General features: G+C 38.1%; 1 protein-coding gene across 2 annotated transcripts in view; it reads right to left on the reverse strand.

Annotated features, from left to right (window-relative positions):
• Window positions 1-2,476: 2,476 nt before the first annotated feature.
• Window positions 2,477-17,538, reverse strand: part of JAG2 (jagged canonical Notch ligand 2) — a 96,468-nt gene continuing 81,406 nt past the window's right edge. For both annotated transcript variants that reach the window (XM_084631346.1, XM_084631345.1), the window contains 8 exons: window positions 16,885-16,912; window positions 15,505-15,590; window positions 12,817-12,930; window positions 12,509-12,624; window positions 9,830-10,078; window positions 9,212-9,343; window positions 7,967-8,123; window positions 2,477-4,751 (listed from right to left, as the gene is read on the reverse strand). In XM_084631346.1, coding sequence (XP_084487472.1) covers window positions 4,276-4,751; window positions 7,967-8,123; window positions 9,212-9,343; window positions 9,830-10,078; window positions 12,509-12,624; window positions 12,817-12,930; window positions 15,505-15,590; window positions 16,885-16,912 — 1,358 coding nt within the window. In that variant the 3' untranslated portion in view covers window positions 2,477-4,275. The remainder of the gene's footprint in view (window positions 4,752-7,966; window positions 8,124-9,211; window positions 9,344-9,829; window positions 10,079-12,508; window positions 12,625-12,816; window positions 12,931-15,504; window positions 15,591-16,884; window positions 16,913-17,538) is intronic.

Below are 17,538 nucleotides of genomic sequence, written 5' to 3' on the forward strand. Positions count from 1 at the left end.
TTGTCACCACATGCAAGTATCATGGAACAATGCCATTTATGCAGTAGGGAATCCATCCAGTATAGCATGGAAACCAAGATCATGCAATCTTGTTTTGCTGCATGATTTCAGAAGTATACCCAAGTGGGAGTGCTCCTTGAACGAGATGGATAACAACACCAATAGTCTACATTGAACATTTTACTGTGACACCCTAGATATATTGGGGTGGGTGTGTATTGGCCCTTTGAAGAAAATACAGAGTGAAGCTTTTCTAAGTATAGGAAAGGTCAGATATTTCAATTGATATTAAATCGCTATCACCCTTTACAGTCTCATTTATAAACAACCTACAAGACACTAGGTTAATACTTGTTTTGTGGAATATGGGAAGCGATCTTGTAATTCTTTATAATCATTTGCTTATGCACATAAAATGCACTAGTTTTTTGGCACAGATATGTTTTCACTTTGGAATGTGTAAGGGTAACCCCTTCCCTTATGAAGCAATTCAAAAACACTAGCAACTTTTACCTCTGGTAAGCACAATAGCTGTTTGAAGATTTGTATTTCAAATGCAGTGTTTTATATTGCTTAGTGATCTCAAACATTGTTTAAATTACTTGGTATGTGACATTATTTAAATAAGCAAAATTAGCTTTACAAATACCATTTGTTAAGACCCAACTCCAAGCTCTTTGGTGGATAGCAAAAGCCATATAAAAATACAACCTGTAATTTTTCATTCTGCTGCAGCTGTAAAAGTCTTTGCAATTGTTTGTGTTTGGACATCAGTCATCCAAAACAGCCAGTAGGAACATCCCATCAATATCAGCACTAACTTCTAATACCAAAGTCTTTCCCCTGCCCTCTGCAGCAGGTAGCCACAAACATCGGTAGGAGTTCCCAAAGGCAATAGGCTGAGTTTCTGCATCTTGAAAAGATATTTTCTTCTCTGACAGTCATAAGCAGCTAGTGCTGATCCACTACTGATGTGGAGTGGGGATATCTTCTAGCAAATAAGAAATCCTGGAAAAACCAAGATTGGCTTTAGGAAGTCATAAGGGGAGTGATGTCTCTTCACTATAGCTTTGGATGTTTTTTGTGGAACCAAATTTATTGTATGGCTCATGTACTCCCCTGCAGGAATCAGGCTTATCAGCCTAAAGTAAAAGCAGATAATTCCCGAAGTATTTCAGAAACAGCTCTAGTTTAAGTCAAGCAATATTAGTTCTTCAGTGAAAATGTATGTATTAACTGGATGAAGAGTGAAAGATGAACTTTCAGGCTATATAGTGTCCAGTGCCCCGGTTCTCCCAGAAATATTAGTCTGTCAGTAGAGGAACTATTTACAGTAGAACCTCAGAGTTACAAATACTTCAGGAATGGAGGTTGTTTGTAACTCTGAAATGTTCATAACTGAACAAAACGTTGTGGCTGTTTTCAAAAGTTTACAACTGAACATTGATTTAATACAACTTTGAAGCTTTACTGTGCAGAAGAAGAATGCGGCTTTCCATTTTTTTTTTTAGTAGTTTACATTTAACAATACTGTACTTTTTTTTTTTATTATGTCTTTGCTGCTGCCAGATTGTGTACTTCCAGGTCCAAATGAGGTGTGCAGTTGACTGGTCAGTTCATAACTCTGAGGTTCTACTGTAGTATGTTAGAGGCATCATAGGTTTGCATTAATCAAGTAAGTCCCACTATATTTAAGCCATGTAAGTTACTACAATTGGCAAGGATACAGTTGTACCTAAAGCAGACCATATACTAATATGGTGTCGAGTACAAGGACTGGACAGCTGCAGAGAGGTGGAGGTCTGTTTAGGAGAGTAGCTTTTTTTCGTCCTTTAAAAAAGTTTTACACTCACTGCAAGTACTTAAATCACGCTGTAGGATGTTTTAGAGTCTCCCATCTTCAACTGATGAAGCAGGGGAATATAGCAGTAGAAAGGCTACTGTTTACATTAGCCAACAGTTGAGGCTGGAGCCCCTCCATATGGTGCTCAGTTCTAATAGGTAACGTATCAGCTAAAAGCACTCTTAGTGCTCCTGAAATAGAGATGGTGAAGGAAAAAGTCTGGAATTTGATCTGGAAGCTAAAGGTGGATACAATAGTGCCACCAGGTTCAATTTCTAGAGCTAGTTGTCATGTTGAACAGTAAAGTATTCCATTTTGATGGAGCATCAAGGCAGCCAATCAGATAGCACAAGGTACTGCTACCATTTTCCCTTAAGTGTGCGGATGTTCAGAGGAAGCCAGTTACACAGGGCTATAGGAACCACCCACAGCTAAAGCAGCACTTTGGTTCCTCGTTAATCTCACCTCCCAATGGACTCAAATTTGAAAGTGCTGCTGCAGAAGCAAAGTAAAATGGATTTCTTGAAATAGCAACTGAACCCACTACTCTGCCCTTCAAAGTAGGATGATGTTGTTCAGCAGAATCATAGGCGTATAGAATGCATTTTGAAAGCAAACACAGTTTAAAATGTATTACACACAATGAGGGAATCATTTTATTAGATTATGGAAGACAGCAGCATTTACAGTACAAAAAGTTACAAGGGTAGCAGAAAGTATTTTTGGTTTAAATACTTAGGATTATACTGGGGAACATGTGAAGGATAGTACCCTTTCTAAAGCTACCTCCTAAACCAGGATATCAAAATAAGTTTTGAATATTTAGCACAAAGTAAAAAAAGTTACAACAAACATTGTTATAAAATGCTTTAATAAATAGTTTTCTTCTGAAAGTTATTTAAGAACATGTCAAACAAAGTGTACTAAACAGAAGATCCTGCAAAACAATTCCTGCGTTCATGTATAAAATAATTGGTTTCAAAACATTCATGTTTACATTGTTCATTGGCCAGGGTTTATACTTTTAGATAAACATCCGCTCTTCTCACTGGTAGGATAACTAAGTGTATGCAGGGTTATGTTTTTCCAGTAATTAAAATAAACGTATAGTTTGCCCAGTTATAGCAATAAAGCTTTTAAAAAGTCAAAAACAAAATGCACAAGCCTTCCATTACGAACAACCATTTCTCGAGGTACTCCATCTTCTGACTTTGCCAACCGTTTTCTTAGAGCAATAGATGAATAAGCACAACAGAAACAAGAATGAGGAAAATATTGTTCCCTTCATTAGGCCTGTATTTAAATGCAAAAAATATGCAATACCACATGTAATTAACATTCACAAAAGAAAAATGCCTTGCTATGTTGTACTGTACAGTATATGCACCCTCTACTGTTCTTGAGATGGGAAGAACTTGGGTAAAACAAACGTTTCTGGACCTATTTACACGTAAAATGGTTGTGTTCCAATGTAAATACAAATGACCAACAGATTCCTAACATTGATTGTATTAACTAACATCATCTTCTTATCTGGACATAATACAAAAAAGTTTTATAAACTGCCATAAAACCTCCCTTTTGGCAACATAAATTAAAAGGAATGACGTAAAAAAAAGACCAAAATATTTTAAGTTATTAAATCAAATATACAGAGTGATTCATTTAATATATACATATTTACAAAAAAAGCATTTTCACAATTACAAAATAAACCATGTCAGTTCTCGCAATTTAACTATATCGGTATGGCAGTCTTTGACAGTTGCTATAGAAAAAGTTTAATCTCAAGGCACTTGTCACATGCTTCAATACTGCAATTCTAAAGTAATTAAAACAAAAATAAAAAGGCCACTTTTAAACCACAGTTGAAAGATCTCTATAATTTCTGTTCCTGTTACAAAGTGTGTAAGGCAAATTTGAAAAAACTTACAGAAGCTACTAACGTAACAAGTGCAGTGAGCTGCCATTAATAGAGATTTGAAGTCAAGAAACAGTTTAAGTTCACACAATTTCCTCAACCAGGAGGTTTTAAAGCCACCATTAAATTAGAGCAAGTAATAAAAAGAAATACATTCTGTAAACAGTGTACAGTCTCTTGTAATAAACTTTACACATATATTGAAAATACAACCTCTCTTCTCTGCCATACAGCGAGTGTATTACAAGTAAACTTTACAAAAATAGCAACTATCAAAGATTACTTTTTTTTTTCATCTGACAGTCATTGAATAATTTATACAAGGCTAAAGAAACAAAATAAACTTTTTTTTTAATTTTATTGTTTTTTATTTAATTTTTTTTTTTTTACGCAAAATAAAGAAACTATGAACATTTGACTCCAATATTTTAGTCCTTGATGCAAAGTGGAGATGTCAATTTCCCCCTCCCCATTAAGTGTAGGCACAGTACGCCTATGTTCTGAATACAGGTTAGCCTCTACCGCCTTCAAAGTTTGATGCATTCACATTTTTTACAGATCTGTTGTCCATTTTGTTTATATGATGGGATTTCTTTACCGGACTGCTCTCTGATGTGTCAGATGCCTTTGCTGACAAAGGCATTGAGAGTTTGTTTGTGAGGAATTTGTCCATTTCTAAGACTTCTCTTTCCTCCTCCTCCTCCTCCTCTTCCTCATATTCTACATATTCCTCCACTGCATCACAAGTTCTTTTTTGAGGAGATATAAAATTTTTGCATTCATAACGAATGTCTTTGTTACTGTAAGGTTTGTCTATAGGATTTCTTATGGGATTTAAAGGTGCCCATTGGTTGTTGGTACTCTCCTCTCTATGTGGGCGATTTCTCTCTCGCTCTTTTCTTCTCTTTCGAGTCCACCACACACAGATGATTATACAAGTCAGCCACACAATACTAAAAACTACACAAAGTATTGGAACCAGATAATCTAGGGGACAAACCAAAACAGAAAGCCTGGTTACTGAAACTAGTTAGACAACACTGAGCATCTGCAATAAGAAATATCCATACATATGCTGCAGGTATATCCTCTCAGAATCCTTTTGGAAAGGATGGAATTGCCACAAAATATTAAGTTAATTTTCTGCTTGAAACACTAGTCCTTTTGACTGGAAAAAACGGTTCCTGAGAAATATGATGGCAGAAAATCAGAGGAGATTTCTATTCTACTGGACATTGCTACATGAGTATACACCAGTGGTATGAAACACCATTAGAACTACATTGATTAGTTGATATCTGGATTGACTTTCTTCCAGTTACCTTTCAGGAAGTAAAGTTACATAGGAACTATGTATTCATGGCTTCTCTCTCTTTATTGCATGTCTTTATGCGATCTTATGTACTACTGATGATACAGCTATTTTCTACTAAGTGTAGCTATCCAAATACTTCTGCATATAGATAAAGCACTCTCTGTATACCTTCACTTGAGTTAATGGAAACTATATTCCTTTCAAATGTGTCATATGGTTTTTTTTAAACTTACTTCGTTTAATACCCTGAACACTGATCATGTAAATTTAAAAATATTACATCTAGCACTCTTAGAAGTAAAACTAACAAGCAGAAAAAAGTACAAGTTAGTTATTGACATTTGCTGTGACTGCATTCTGTCAGTGCAAACGTATTACCCTTTCTGCATATCACACTACAAGGTAACAGTCAATCCAAGTAGCAGTTTTTCTTCATTCCCTTTCTCCTCTCCCTTCCCAGCAAGCCCCATTGAGTGCTTCCACAGCTACATGAATACAGAAATATGTCAGAGAACAGGCTATTTTCCCTGCAAATTATGTTCTTTTAAAATCAACCTCTGGGAGATCATTTGCTTTGGAAATGTATTTTTGCTAGCTACTTTTACGTCCAGTGGAGGATAATTTTCTGTTTACTTCTCCAAAGTCAGGAAGGGAAGCAGTATTAGAAGCAAATATAGAAGAGGAAGTTTCAAGAGAATTCAAAAGATGGAATACTTTGTGCTTTTCTTTGAGACCTGGGGTATTGCTAGGGAATGATCATGAAAGATTCTAGTCATATCCTATGCCAGCCAACACTATGCAGTCAGACTGTGTAGCAGGAATACCATGCAGTTGCCTTAGATAAAAACTTAAGATCAGGAAGAATTAAGTCAATGGCCTACGGGTCAGCGTTCTCCAGGATAACTGTTCTATGGCCATGGTACCTAGCTACACCAAGATCTGGAGCACACCTCCTTCTCAAACAAATGCCAAAGAGATGGATTTGCATATTTGTCCTGACTTTTCCAAGAAAGAAAAAAATTGTTCAGCAGTTTTTTTGGACAAGCTATTTTCTTATATAGAAGTCTCAGTTTATTGTGAATGAGGCAGACAATGAGGAGGGTTTGCGAATCTGCCCTGCATATCAGAACATCAAATGCAGCTTAGCCATTAAGACTGGAGGGCTGAGTCAACTTGGAATGCAGAGGGCCCAAATTATATTTCATCCATTTGGAGAACGACAGACTTCTACAGAGTTTTACTTCTTTTCCCTCTGTGACAGAGGAACTCAGTCACCACTGCTGTGCTGTCAAATTCAGTTAGATGGTGGCTGAAGGCAGAATACTTTATGGAGAGGAGGGCCATTCCCACCAACTTCATTGCCAAGAGGATATTAAGCTTGCGTTCTTATGGTAACCAGACTTTCTCCCTCCGCCAGACCAATGTGGAGTCATCACTTAAGTAGGTTTGTGCCAATGGTCACCTGAAAACAAGAGGTCTTGGGAAGGAGTCCCCATTCAGGTAGGTGACTCTGTCCCATCACCAACCATGGGATGGTCTGTCTGCTTAGATCTCAAAGTGTATGAGAGGTAGATGAAGTGTTTAGCTCAGAATCTCCTACCTCAAAAAGATGTTCCTTATCATCCCGTATACACCTTATGATTCAGATAGCCATGGACAGAGATATTGGCCTTCAGAGGCAGTTGAGAGTGAAGAATGGGATACTATTGCCAAGTTAACTTTAAAGTAGGCCAGCCAAAGACCATGAACAGCAATATTTAATCTGTAGATTCCATGTGTGTTCTTAGGAAGAGATGGAGCAATCAGGAGCCAAGCACACTGCACCAACCATTTTAAGGATGGGAGAGAGTATTTGATGAGCCTCCTATAACTAGACTGGCTTCATCCTCTGGAGAAGTGGGAGACTAAGTAATCCCATTCCCCAAGAATGACTCTCCTGGTGGCAGGAGATATGACAGCCTGGGCTCAGAGTCTGGAACCAATTCTACCTCCTCTAGAGAATTCCTGTCCAAGAAAGAGATGAAGATTTTTTTTTGCCTCAGAGGACTTGGGGAACATGTGAGGAAAAATGTGTCAAATTTCTTGAAGGATGAAACATTTCTCTACCCCAACAGTGAAAGCAAGGAGGCCATACATGTGACTGACCAAGACTGTTGGTAGGAGGACTCCTTGGATGAGATCTTGGAGAAGTTAGGAAGAGACTGGGTAAATCTCCTGTCACTGTAAGGCTCCCATTCTGGGATTCCTGGTCAGAGAAAAAAAGAGTCCACTAGGGATTTCCCACAACTGCTTCCTGTATGTCTCTTGTGCTGGGAGGGACTGCTGGTGTGTGACACCTAGCGTACAGATGTTCTGCACCTGCTCTGGCCTCACATACGCTTAGGGATGTATTGTCAAGTGAAGGATCCATTCAGCTGTGCCATATCCCTAGAGGCAAAGAACCACAATACGAACTGAATGGATATGGACAGCAATGACTGATTATAACAGGCCAGATGTTAAGAAGCGATGAGTATCTTTAACTCCTATGGAAGTGACTAGGCATTGAGGATGCTCAGCACCCTGCAAGGTTGCTCATACCATGACCTTTTCTGATCTTGGGATAGAGACATGGCAAGTTATACTATATGTTCCACTGGTGTCCTTTTCCCTGTTTTGTTATCTAGAACAAGCTGGGGGGTGGGTGGGAAAAAGAGAGGCAATTCAGTATGCCATTAAATGACACATTTGTTATGAGGTAGGAAACTGGGATCCTACTACAAAAAAGCAGAGAGAGAGGGTGGCAAAACAGCTTCATGATTGACTGCTACTGCCCTCCTGGCAGGACAGAGGAAGATAGCATCAGAGCACTGAGTATACTTAAAACACTAATGTATCTTCAACTTACCGGATGATGAATGCCCAACAACTATGGTCTCTACTTTGACTTCAGTAACTGCCAGCATAACAGTGCTGTTTTGCCGTTTGGTGATTGCATTTACTATTGTATTAGCAGCGTTCTGTATTAGACTGTTATCTTGCTCATCTTGGTGTGGGATAAAAGACTAAGAGGGAAAAATTGCAAAAATAATTTTTATAATTCCAGATCTGTACTTCTCTATATCAATGATTAATCTTAATTTAAATTAGCCGTACAGATTGATAGTTACACTGAAAGCAGTTTAGAACATCCTAATTTACTATTTCCACAGGGTGGCTGGTTCATTTTGAAGTAGTATGCAAATATTAGGACAATACTATTCTCTAAATCTGTCACATGGCAGAAAGACACTGTCCCCTGCTATATGTCAAGTAGAGGCAGCAGACCTCTACATTGCTTACACCACGGAGCCAAACTTAGTCGTAGTGTAAAGGGTTTCAAGATTATCTCGATATGAGCTTGCACTAGTGACATAATCCATTATATTTAAACTGTGCAGGTCCCCCTACTTGCATCATAGCTCAGCATGCTCTTTACTGGAGCTGGTAAGCAAAGATAGCCTAGCTCAGACTATCTGTCTGATACCACACCTTCCGGCTGGATGTACTGTCCTACTACCTAAAACCAATTTACAAAGAAGATCCTGCCCAAACTCCCTTACAAGGAGCCAAATAGTTCAGCAGGATTTGAGTCAACCATCACTTAGCTGACTCATATCCCTGACAGATCCCCCCCATCTCCCTTCACTAATGTTTTCAGTGTTTCCTCTGAGCATCCTGAAGGCTGAAGTTCTCTTTGCCCATAGTAAATATACAGCAGTCATGAAAGCTTCTTTACTCGGCAGATGTGCCCCACCAATAACTTTTTTCCCCTCAAGGGCTGCTCAGTGTCTCTGCTGAGATTGTCAATAAATGTGCCAGATTGTTTTTGTGATTTGGGCCACTGTAGACTAGTAATTGTATTGAACTTATTTCAAATAGACAACTTCACATAAACAATAATATGATGGCAATTTTCTGCCACTGTGAGAACAAAATTTTTCAATACAGATCCATGAGGTAATAAACAATTCTAGTCAAAAATATAGTCAAACTTAATACGAATACTGGTATCTGTGTTGGATGTAAGTGTGTTTCATTTATTCTTCCCAGGTTCAATCTAACTAGACAAACAATTTTCATGTTTAGTTCAGGAGAACAGTCTAGTACTTACAATAGCAACTTCCACGGCATTCTCTGTGGAGTATGATAGATCACACAATACTATCAAAGTCCTGTCCCTAGATACAGTCCGAGTGGCTGGTAAATATCGAATTTCAGAGCAAATGTTTTCAATGGTAGTGCCCTATTAGAAGTAAGATAAATCATATCTTTCAGTGCAAGTTAAAAATTGTATTTAAAAGACTACTGGTGCATACAGCTTTATCAACAATTTTACATAGTTATATGAATTCTGGCAAAAACAAGCGTGGGATAGATTCTCTGGTTGGCTCTAGCAATATTTGGACCAAACCAGAGCAGTTTGAACAGCATATACTGGTAAATACTTACCCAGTTTTGTATATATGTTAAAGGAGAAATATTAAAATAAGCCTTATGTAGCTCTCTAAATTACAGTGGGTTTCTTTATTTTTGCACTGTGGCTGAATGACAACATATTGGAGCAAAGTTCTCATAGTACAGCTACAGACATATGATAAAAAGAAGTTTTGTAAACAGAGGGCAGTAACAGACATTGATAAAAAGCACGTTTTATATGCAACTACACAGGGTATACACGAGAATCCAGTGTTTCTATGCTATTGGGCAAGTGTAAGAATTTTGTTCTCACCTGGGGTACCTTGTCTCTGTTAAAAATTAAAGTAATTCTGGCACAATTATTGTCTAAATATCCAGAACTAGGCGGACACTTGATATTAACAGGTAGAGGCTCCAATGTGCTGCATTCTCCCCAGTTGGTGCAAGGAGGTTGAAAACATTTGATATACATTATTTCTTGGCATTCTTGACCAATGGGACACCAATTGTTTGCATGATCCTGATGTTTTTGTAATAAACATGGTTTACTCCCACACCACACCTAGAAATTAAAAAGAGATGAAAAAAAATCAGTTAATTATCATTGATTTGCTACAATTTACAGTAATTACCAGTAATCCACAGAAAATGGTAATGATCAAACTCGACTTTTATTCTTACTGAAAACAGACAGTTATTTCTACAGGTCATATGCTGTAGTTTTAACTACTGTAGCTCTCTTTAATAGTGTGCTTCAGATTTAGGTACTCATGATAAAAGCTTGGCCACGTTTTCCTAGTGTGACAATGATGATCAGCCCATCACCACCAGAGTCTTACAAGACTTTTCATACAAAGCACTTAAAGTATCATTATCCACATTTTACAGAAAATTAGGCAGGGAGGCCCAAGGTCATCCAGCACACTAGTGGCAGAGCTGCAATTATTATTTGTATTACTATAGCTCCTAGGACAAGAACCCCATTGTGCTCAGCACGTTACAAACACAGAACAAGGGAGAGAGAGTCCAGACAGTTTACAAACTAACAGATGGAAACAGAACATAGAGAGGGAAGTGGAAGGAAACATGAGACACTTTTGGTCAGTGTGCTGAGCCTACTGCCCAGCACACCAGCAGTCTCTGTGGTGTCACATCTTTTCTGGGATGGCTACAAAGAGCTCGAATGAGGAATTTGAAGGATGATAATAGTTAGTCCTGCAGATATTTTGCAGGTCTCCTCCTAAGCGTAGGATCACAGGATTATAGAATATTAGGGTTGGAAGAGACCTCAGGTGGTCATCTACTCCAACCCCCTGCTTGAGCTTGAGGAGCGTTCTATCCACTAGGCCAGGGGTTCTCAACCTTGTCCTTCTAAGCCTCCCCTCCTGCAACATGCTATAAAAATTCCATGGCCCACCCATGCCACAACAACTGTTTTCCAGTAGATTAAAAGCCAGGGCTGGCATTAGGGGGTTAACAAGCAAAGCAATTGCCCAGAGCCCTGCGAAGCAAAGTTGCTCAGGCTCCAGCTTCAGCCTGGGAGGAAGGGTTCAGGCTTCAGGTTTGGCCTCAAACAGGGGGGCTCAGGATTTGGCTTTCTGCCTGGGGGGCCCCAGAGTGTCTAATGTTGGCCCTGCTCTCTGATTTATTTTGGAAGACACCCTGAAACCTGCCCATGGCCCCCCCCAGACCTCTCATTGAGAACCACAGCATTGGGGCATGTTACCTCTTCCTGATAACATCTCAGTTAGTCTTAACTTTGGGGTGGGAAGAGACACTCAGGTGAATAAGTACCATGTTACCTCACTAACACACTTTATTCCTCCTTCCTAGGAATGAGTACTATAGGCACACTCTGTTACTGGGTGGTATAGATCACCTCTAAGTACAGCTACATTTTAACCGTATACACCTGTCAATGGTGAAGCCTAATGTTATACAGATTCTTCTCCTAGGAGCACATATGGTGCCCTTGGAAGTCTAGACTGGATCGTAAGGATGTAGACAGTGTTGTAGCCATGTCAGTCCCATGACGTTAGAGGTAATATCTTTCACTGGACCAACTTCTACTAAGAGAGACACGCTTTTGAGCTTACACAGAGCTCTTCTTCGGGTAAAAGATATTACCTCACCCACCTTGTATCTCTGGATATTAATGGAATAAAATATATGCTTCCTTATGTATGAAAGCCACAAAAACAAGCTGTTTATTTACGGTGATAAATTCCATTTATAGTGCACCTTTGATCACCTCACTTGCACTACACCCACTAGTCTTCACTAGGACTATCAAAATGAGCCACCAAGAAGCTAGTAATCATCATGTTTTAAAAACAAATCAGATCTCAAATTTACATTATAACTATCTGAAAATGATCTAGAAAATCGTAGAAAATTCTTTGCCCTTGAGGCATGTGTAGCTGGACAAAGAATATAAAGGCAGCTAGCTTTACTGCTGGACCAATCTGCAAAGTCGTTAGAAATCTTTTTAAACAAAAAAACTTGGTATTTTTTCCTACAGATTTTGTAGGAGTCTATACTGTGGTGTAATATTACAGATATTATTGGCACTCATCTGAAATTATCTGTGTAACTCACAAGCAGCGAGCAACATTGGTGCTATTTTTCATAAGCTCTCCAGCTGAAAAGCCAGTGTGTGTTAGCACCATGAGTCCAACTGTGCAGTCCTGAACACAAGCACTGTATTCTAGTGATGGTTTGAAAGCAGCTCAGAAGTTTGGAATGTTCGATATAGCAAAGTAGAGACTAATTAGTGGGCAGATGCACTCAAATTGAATCATGCATCTTTACTACTATTACCTTACCCAATAGGATACATATATTATTGGGTATAGTAGGGGTGATGTACATGGGGAAAGAATGCAGAAGAAAGGGGACTGAAGACTAATAACTTGCACATGAAGAAATCCAGGTAGAGACATACAGCTAAAAAGGAGTATTTCAGAAGAATATTTATAGGTCTAATCATTACCTTGGTGCAGTCAATATGTCCATCCAAACAGTGGCAGTTGTTGCATTCTTCATCCCATCTGCTGCCATGAGGAAATGACATTCCTTTAAGCCGGCAAGATTTTCCAAAACCAATCACTTAAAAAAAAAAAGTTAAAGTACAGTTAGTCTTTTAAAGTACTGAACTGAAAACTAATTCAGGCCTAAATTAATTTGATTTATCTACAAGAGCGAATAGCATACACAATAAAAACTATTAGTTATGAAATACTCAGTTGGTTCTTGAGTTAATTTTTTAATAGTTTTAAATTATAAAAAAAGGAAAGTTACCCTCTTGGCATCTAGGGCCAACTCTCCCAGGAGGACAGGTGCACCTGTATCCATTTATTTCATCTATGCAAGTGGCACCATATGCACAAGGCGAGGACTGGCATTCATCAATGTCTAAACAAAATCAACAAGTAAAATAGTCAGTGGCAAAGATTCAGCATGTTTCATTATATGTCTAATTACAAGCAATCAAAAAGGACAAGATCTGCTATCCTCACTTGTAAGGACTGTTTTGCTATGGGTCTGTGCAAGAGATAATTTGACTTTTGTGCTACATGCAACAGCTGCTTAGTCTCAGCAGTTTGAACCTTCTTAAAATGCATGCCCATTAATGTAGGCATCTGAATTCAAACACTAAATAGTAAATTGGCTTGGCTGTGTTTAAAACAAATGGACTTTGTTAGTATAATCTGGCCCATCAAATGATGAAAAGTAACATTTATGAGTCTAGTCTCTTCCCCATACACCCATGTAACTTCTGTTAATGTCAACAGGCGGGGAAAACAGATCGAGTTAATAGTTTAACACAAAATGAAGCTAATTATCTTACTTTAAAAAGATTTTAAGAATCTCTCTTGCAATCAGGGCAAGAATTTTTGAAAAGAAACTCATACGCTTGGCCATAAAAATCCACCCCTTTAAAAAAAAAAAGAGCAAGGAATCAAATGCATATGTAGATGCACAGGGAAGTGCATTTTTTGTAACACTAAGGAAATTAACAGCTGTCATTTACACAACACATTCTTTAACAGCAGAGTATACACGGATACTTAAAGTTGCAAAACCAGGAATACTGAGGACCGGTCTACACTATCGGTTAAGTCAATCTAATTTACATCAGTCAGGGGTGTGAACCCCCCTCCCTCCCCAAACGATGGAAGTTGTGTGCTGTCCACACCGGCGCTGTGTCGGCAGGAGATGCTCTCCCGCCGACAGAGCTGATGTTTCTCACCGAGGTGGAGTAATCATGCCGAGAGGAGAGTGCTCTCCCGTCAGCAGAGCGTCTCTCGCGCTACAGCAGCGCAGCTGCATTGGTGTAGCTGTGCTGTAGCGTAGACTTGCCCTGCACGTTTTCCTTTCCAATAGCCATCTTCTCAGCATTTCTCCCTTTCCCAGATCAAACATTTTAAACTTATAAATCAAATTTCTTCCCAAGATTCACCATCATTGTATAAGTGAGTGTGGTTTTTAAAGTTGTGGTTTGTAACTGGAAGTGAAAGTGGTATGGAACAGCAACATGACAGTTATCAGCAGAGCTAATGGAAAATGACAAGTGACAGCAGAAGTACATGTAGGTCTCCTGGTCTCTGATGCCCTCCTGGAGGGTCAAGAGAGTGGTTTACCATTCTGTGCTAGATTCTTAGCAAAATCCTAGAGTTGGCTGGGGTTTTAGGAGAATACAATAGTACCTACACCAAGCAAGTAGAGCACGTTACCACTCCTTGTTCCTTTCAAAAGGATCCTCGTTAAGTCTATCATTTCACCATATATATGTTGATCAGCATTCACTGTTATCAGTGCCACCACTGTCAACCTAATGATTGATTTATGGTTCAATTCTCTCGCTTACTACAGAGTAAATAAGGAAGAGTGCAAATCAGGAATCCTGTAACAGATACAGCTGTAACCATGCTAATAGCTTTATCCCCCACCCCATAACAAGGCCACAAGAGTCTGCTTCAGCCTCTGAGCTAATGGACCTGCTCATGCATTTAGGTACACATGTCCCAGGTTCAGTATCCGCAGAAAAATCCAGTTAAGGGCATCATTATAAGTGGGGTGACATAGTTGCCAAGATAACACCGGACTCATCACTTGATACCCCCTGTTGGGTCATCTAGGAGAGATTAAACCCAGGAACTCTGGGCCTAAAGGCATGAATCTCTATTGCTTGAGCTGAAGGACCAGGTGCACAGGCACAGAGGCAGTCTATATGTGGTCTTGCCACGAAGGGGGACCAAGAGCCACACTATCAGTGTGGGTTACACAGTATTAAAGATTTCGGGGTTTTATTTAAACAAAACTACAAAGTTCATGTTTCAATGTAAGGCTCATGTTCATTCGGTCTTCCATTTCCCCACCTTACAAAAGGCAGCAGTTAGTTTTTACCATTCTCATGGTCGTTATTGAAAGATAGCACTAAACAGTCCTTAAGATAAAGCTTGCAAATGTGGGGCTACATGTTCCACGTGTTACTCCTTTTGTGACTATACTCTGCCCTGATCTTTTTTGTTTCAGTTAGCTATGAAATTTCCAACCCATTATGTCGGCAGTAAGAATCCAGAGGGAGAAACACTAAGTTATCACTGCGAAGAAGGCATTTGTTATGGTTTAAGCATAAAAATATGCAAAGTGTTCTCTCTCACTACAAACCTAATGGCAGGAAAGAAAAGGCCAAAAAACAAAACACCTACATAAAATCCAGCAACAGATCTTTTGAGTACAATTTAAGCCAAGTATTTTAGTTGCATTTATCAAATGAATAAAGGGATTCTGTCCCAGACAAAAAGAGCCCATTATTTACAAAGTGAGGATCAGTGTCTATGAATAATTCAGTTAGCTTCTGCTTCATTATTTGGGGTACAGCTGACCTAAGCTTAATGCATGAAATGTCAAAGGGTCAAGATAACAAAGATTTTGGGTCTTGATGGCATGACCTCTCAGTCCTTCAGCCATACAGGTACTTACTAATTCTGCAGTCAGGACCAGCAAACCCGGGAGCACATTCACATCGAAACCAATTCACACCATCTACACAGATGCCTCCATTGTAACTGTAAAAATAATAAACCTATCATTACAGTGAATGCTCTCAGGGTAGATTCACAAGCCTAAAGATAAACAAAAACCCTAGTTCTTTCACATAGGAGTCTGTTCAAATGCAAATTTCTATTGTCCCTATTCATGGTATTTTCTCACTGTTCAACAATATGGAATTAAAAAATCCTTGCTAATTCATAATATGAGTCTATTTAATAAGCCATATGCATTGTTTTGTTGGTCTCTAATTAAACCTTTGTTAATTAAGCCTTCTGCTTCTGTTTAAAGGGATGATCTGTTCCCACTAAGAGAAAGGATATCTGGGATATTGTTAGATGAGTTATTAAGCAATATAATTTATCTGATAAAACAATATTATAGGAACTGTGGGAAAAAGTATAGTTAGGAACATTTATAAAGATATGAACACAGCTCAGGAAAAAAATGCAATGGCTGTGCACAAGATGTAAAACAGAAATTGAAGGTTTTCCCCCCACATTGTTTGAAAGTGTACAAAATGCAGAGGATGGATCAGAAAATGAAAACTTGCAAGATTTACTGGATGTTTGCTTAACCCAGAAGTCTGCATTTTAAAAACTTAGATTTTACATAAAAAACAGAAAATTATGGGAGTAGCATTGTTAGTAGCAAAATGTGTTAAGACAATGGACAAAGGAATCTGTATTTGCAGTTTCAGAAGAGAGTATGTGTATGAATATCCCGCTACTTATCAAATTTCACTAAGACATTTTAGAAGATTCAGAGCCAATATTTGATCTTAAATGGGATATAATTTCTTGTATTTATTATAGTAAGAGCTAAGCAAATAATGGTCAATGAATAGTATGGGTGAACTAAAATTTGTGATGGCTACATTCTTCTTTCAGGGAGTATCTTCACATTTTTCATTCAAACTGGATAGCAAATATTTTAATTTTGATCTTAGTTGTGATTCACTACATAAAATGCTATTCTTTTTTTTGACTGGATAAACTTTCAAAAGTACTTCTGGCATGAATACTAACACAAGATTTAGAAATTAAATTCTTATAAATATTTTCACCAGTGAACTCTAAATTGCTCCATTGTTGCAGAAAGCAAAAACAAAGGAGGGAGCACAAATAAAGCATATTTTGTGAAAAGTTTGATCAAGAATGTTTAGAATGTTCTCTTTATAAGCCCAGGTCTAATTATGTTTAGAGTACAATTTTGATTCAGTGAAGGATGAATATTTTTAAGAGTAACATATAACAATATGTTCAAGTGCTATGAAAATAAAAGAATGAACAGAAGGTTTGTAGTACTTACCATGGATGGGGGTTGCAGTCATTGGTATCTATAATGGAAGAGTAAATGAACTGTATGAATTTTAGAATATGTAGCATGCCAATTATAATCTGTAAAACTAAATCTATACTAAAAAACTAAAAACCTAAAGGAACAAGAGTATAGTAAACCAAAAGAAATTTTTAAATTTTCATCTGCAATCAAGAAATTGTAATACGGTATAAATACACTAACTACAAAACGGGTTATTTTCAGGTGAAACTCCATAAAGGTAACAATAAAATGGTTTAAAATGAGCTTTTACATACAATGTAAGTGACAAATGCTAAAGACTGTATCTGGCCATTTAATTCAGTGACCTTTGAACTCGTCTCAGTTGGATAGATCACAACTTCAGAGATTAAAGTGCTGTGGGATAGCAGCTAAACTCAGGAACAGACAGCAAGACTATATTCACAATTACAATGGTATTGGCTATTGCTAATTAAACCAGCCTCTACAGTTTCTTAAAGGAGCACTACTCCTTTGACCTTTCATATGCATGTATGCAATTTACCCGGTTATTTTTTAAACTTTATTGTATTTTACAAAACCTTGCAATTATAAACAAATTCAGAGTTTTTAGGGTTAACATCACCAATATAGTCAACTTTGAACAATCTAATAAAGGCATCA

This window comes from Lepidochelys olivacea (genome assembly GCF_965140295.1).
Source record: "Lepidochelys olivacea isolate rLepOli2 genome assembly, chromosome: 6".
Lineage (NCBI taxonomy): Eukaryota > Metazoa > Chordata > Testudines > Cheloniidae > Lepidochelys > Lepidochelys olivacea.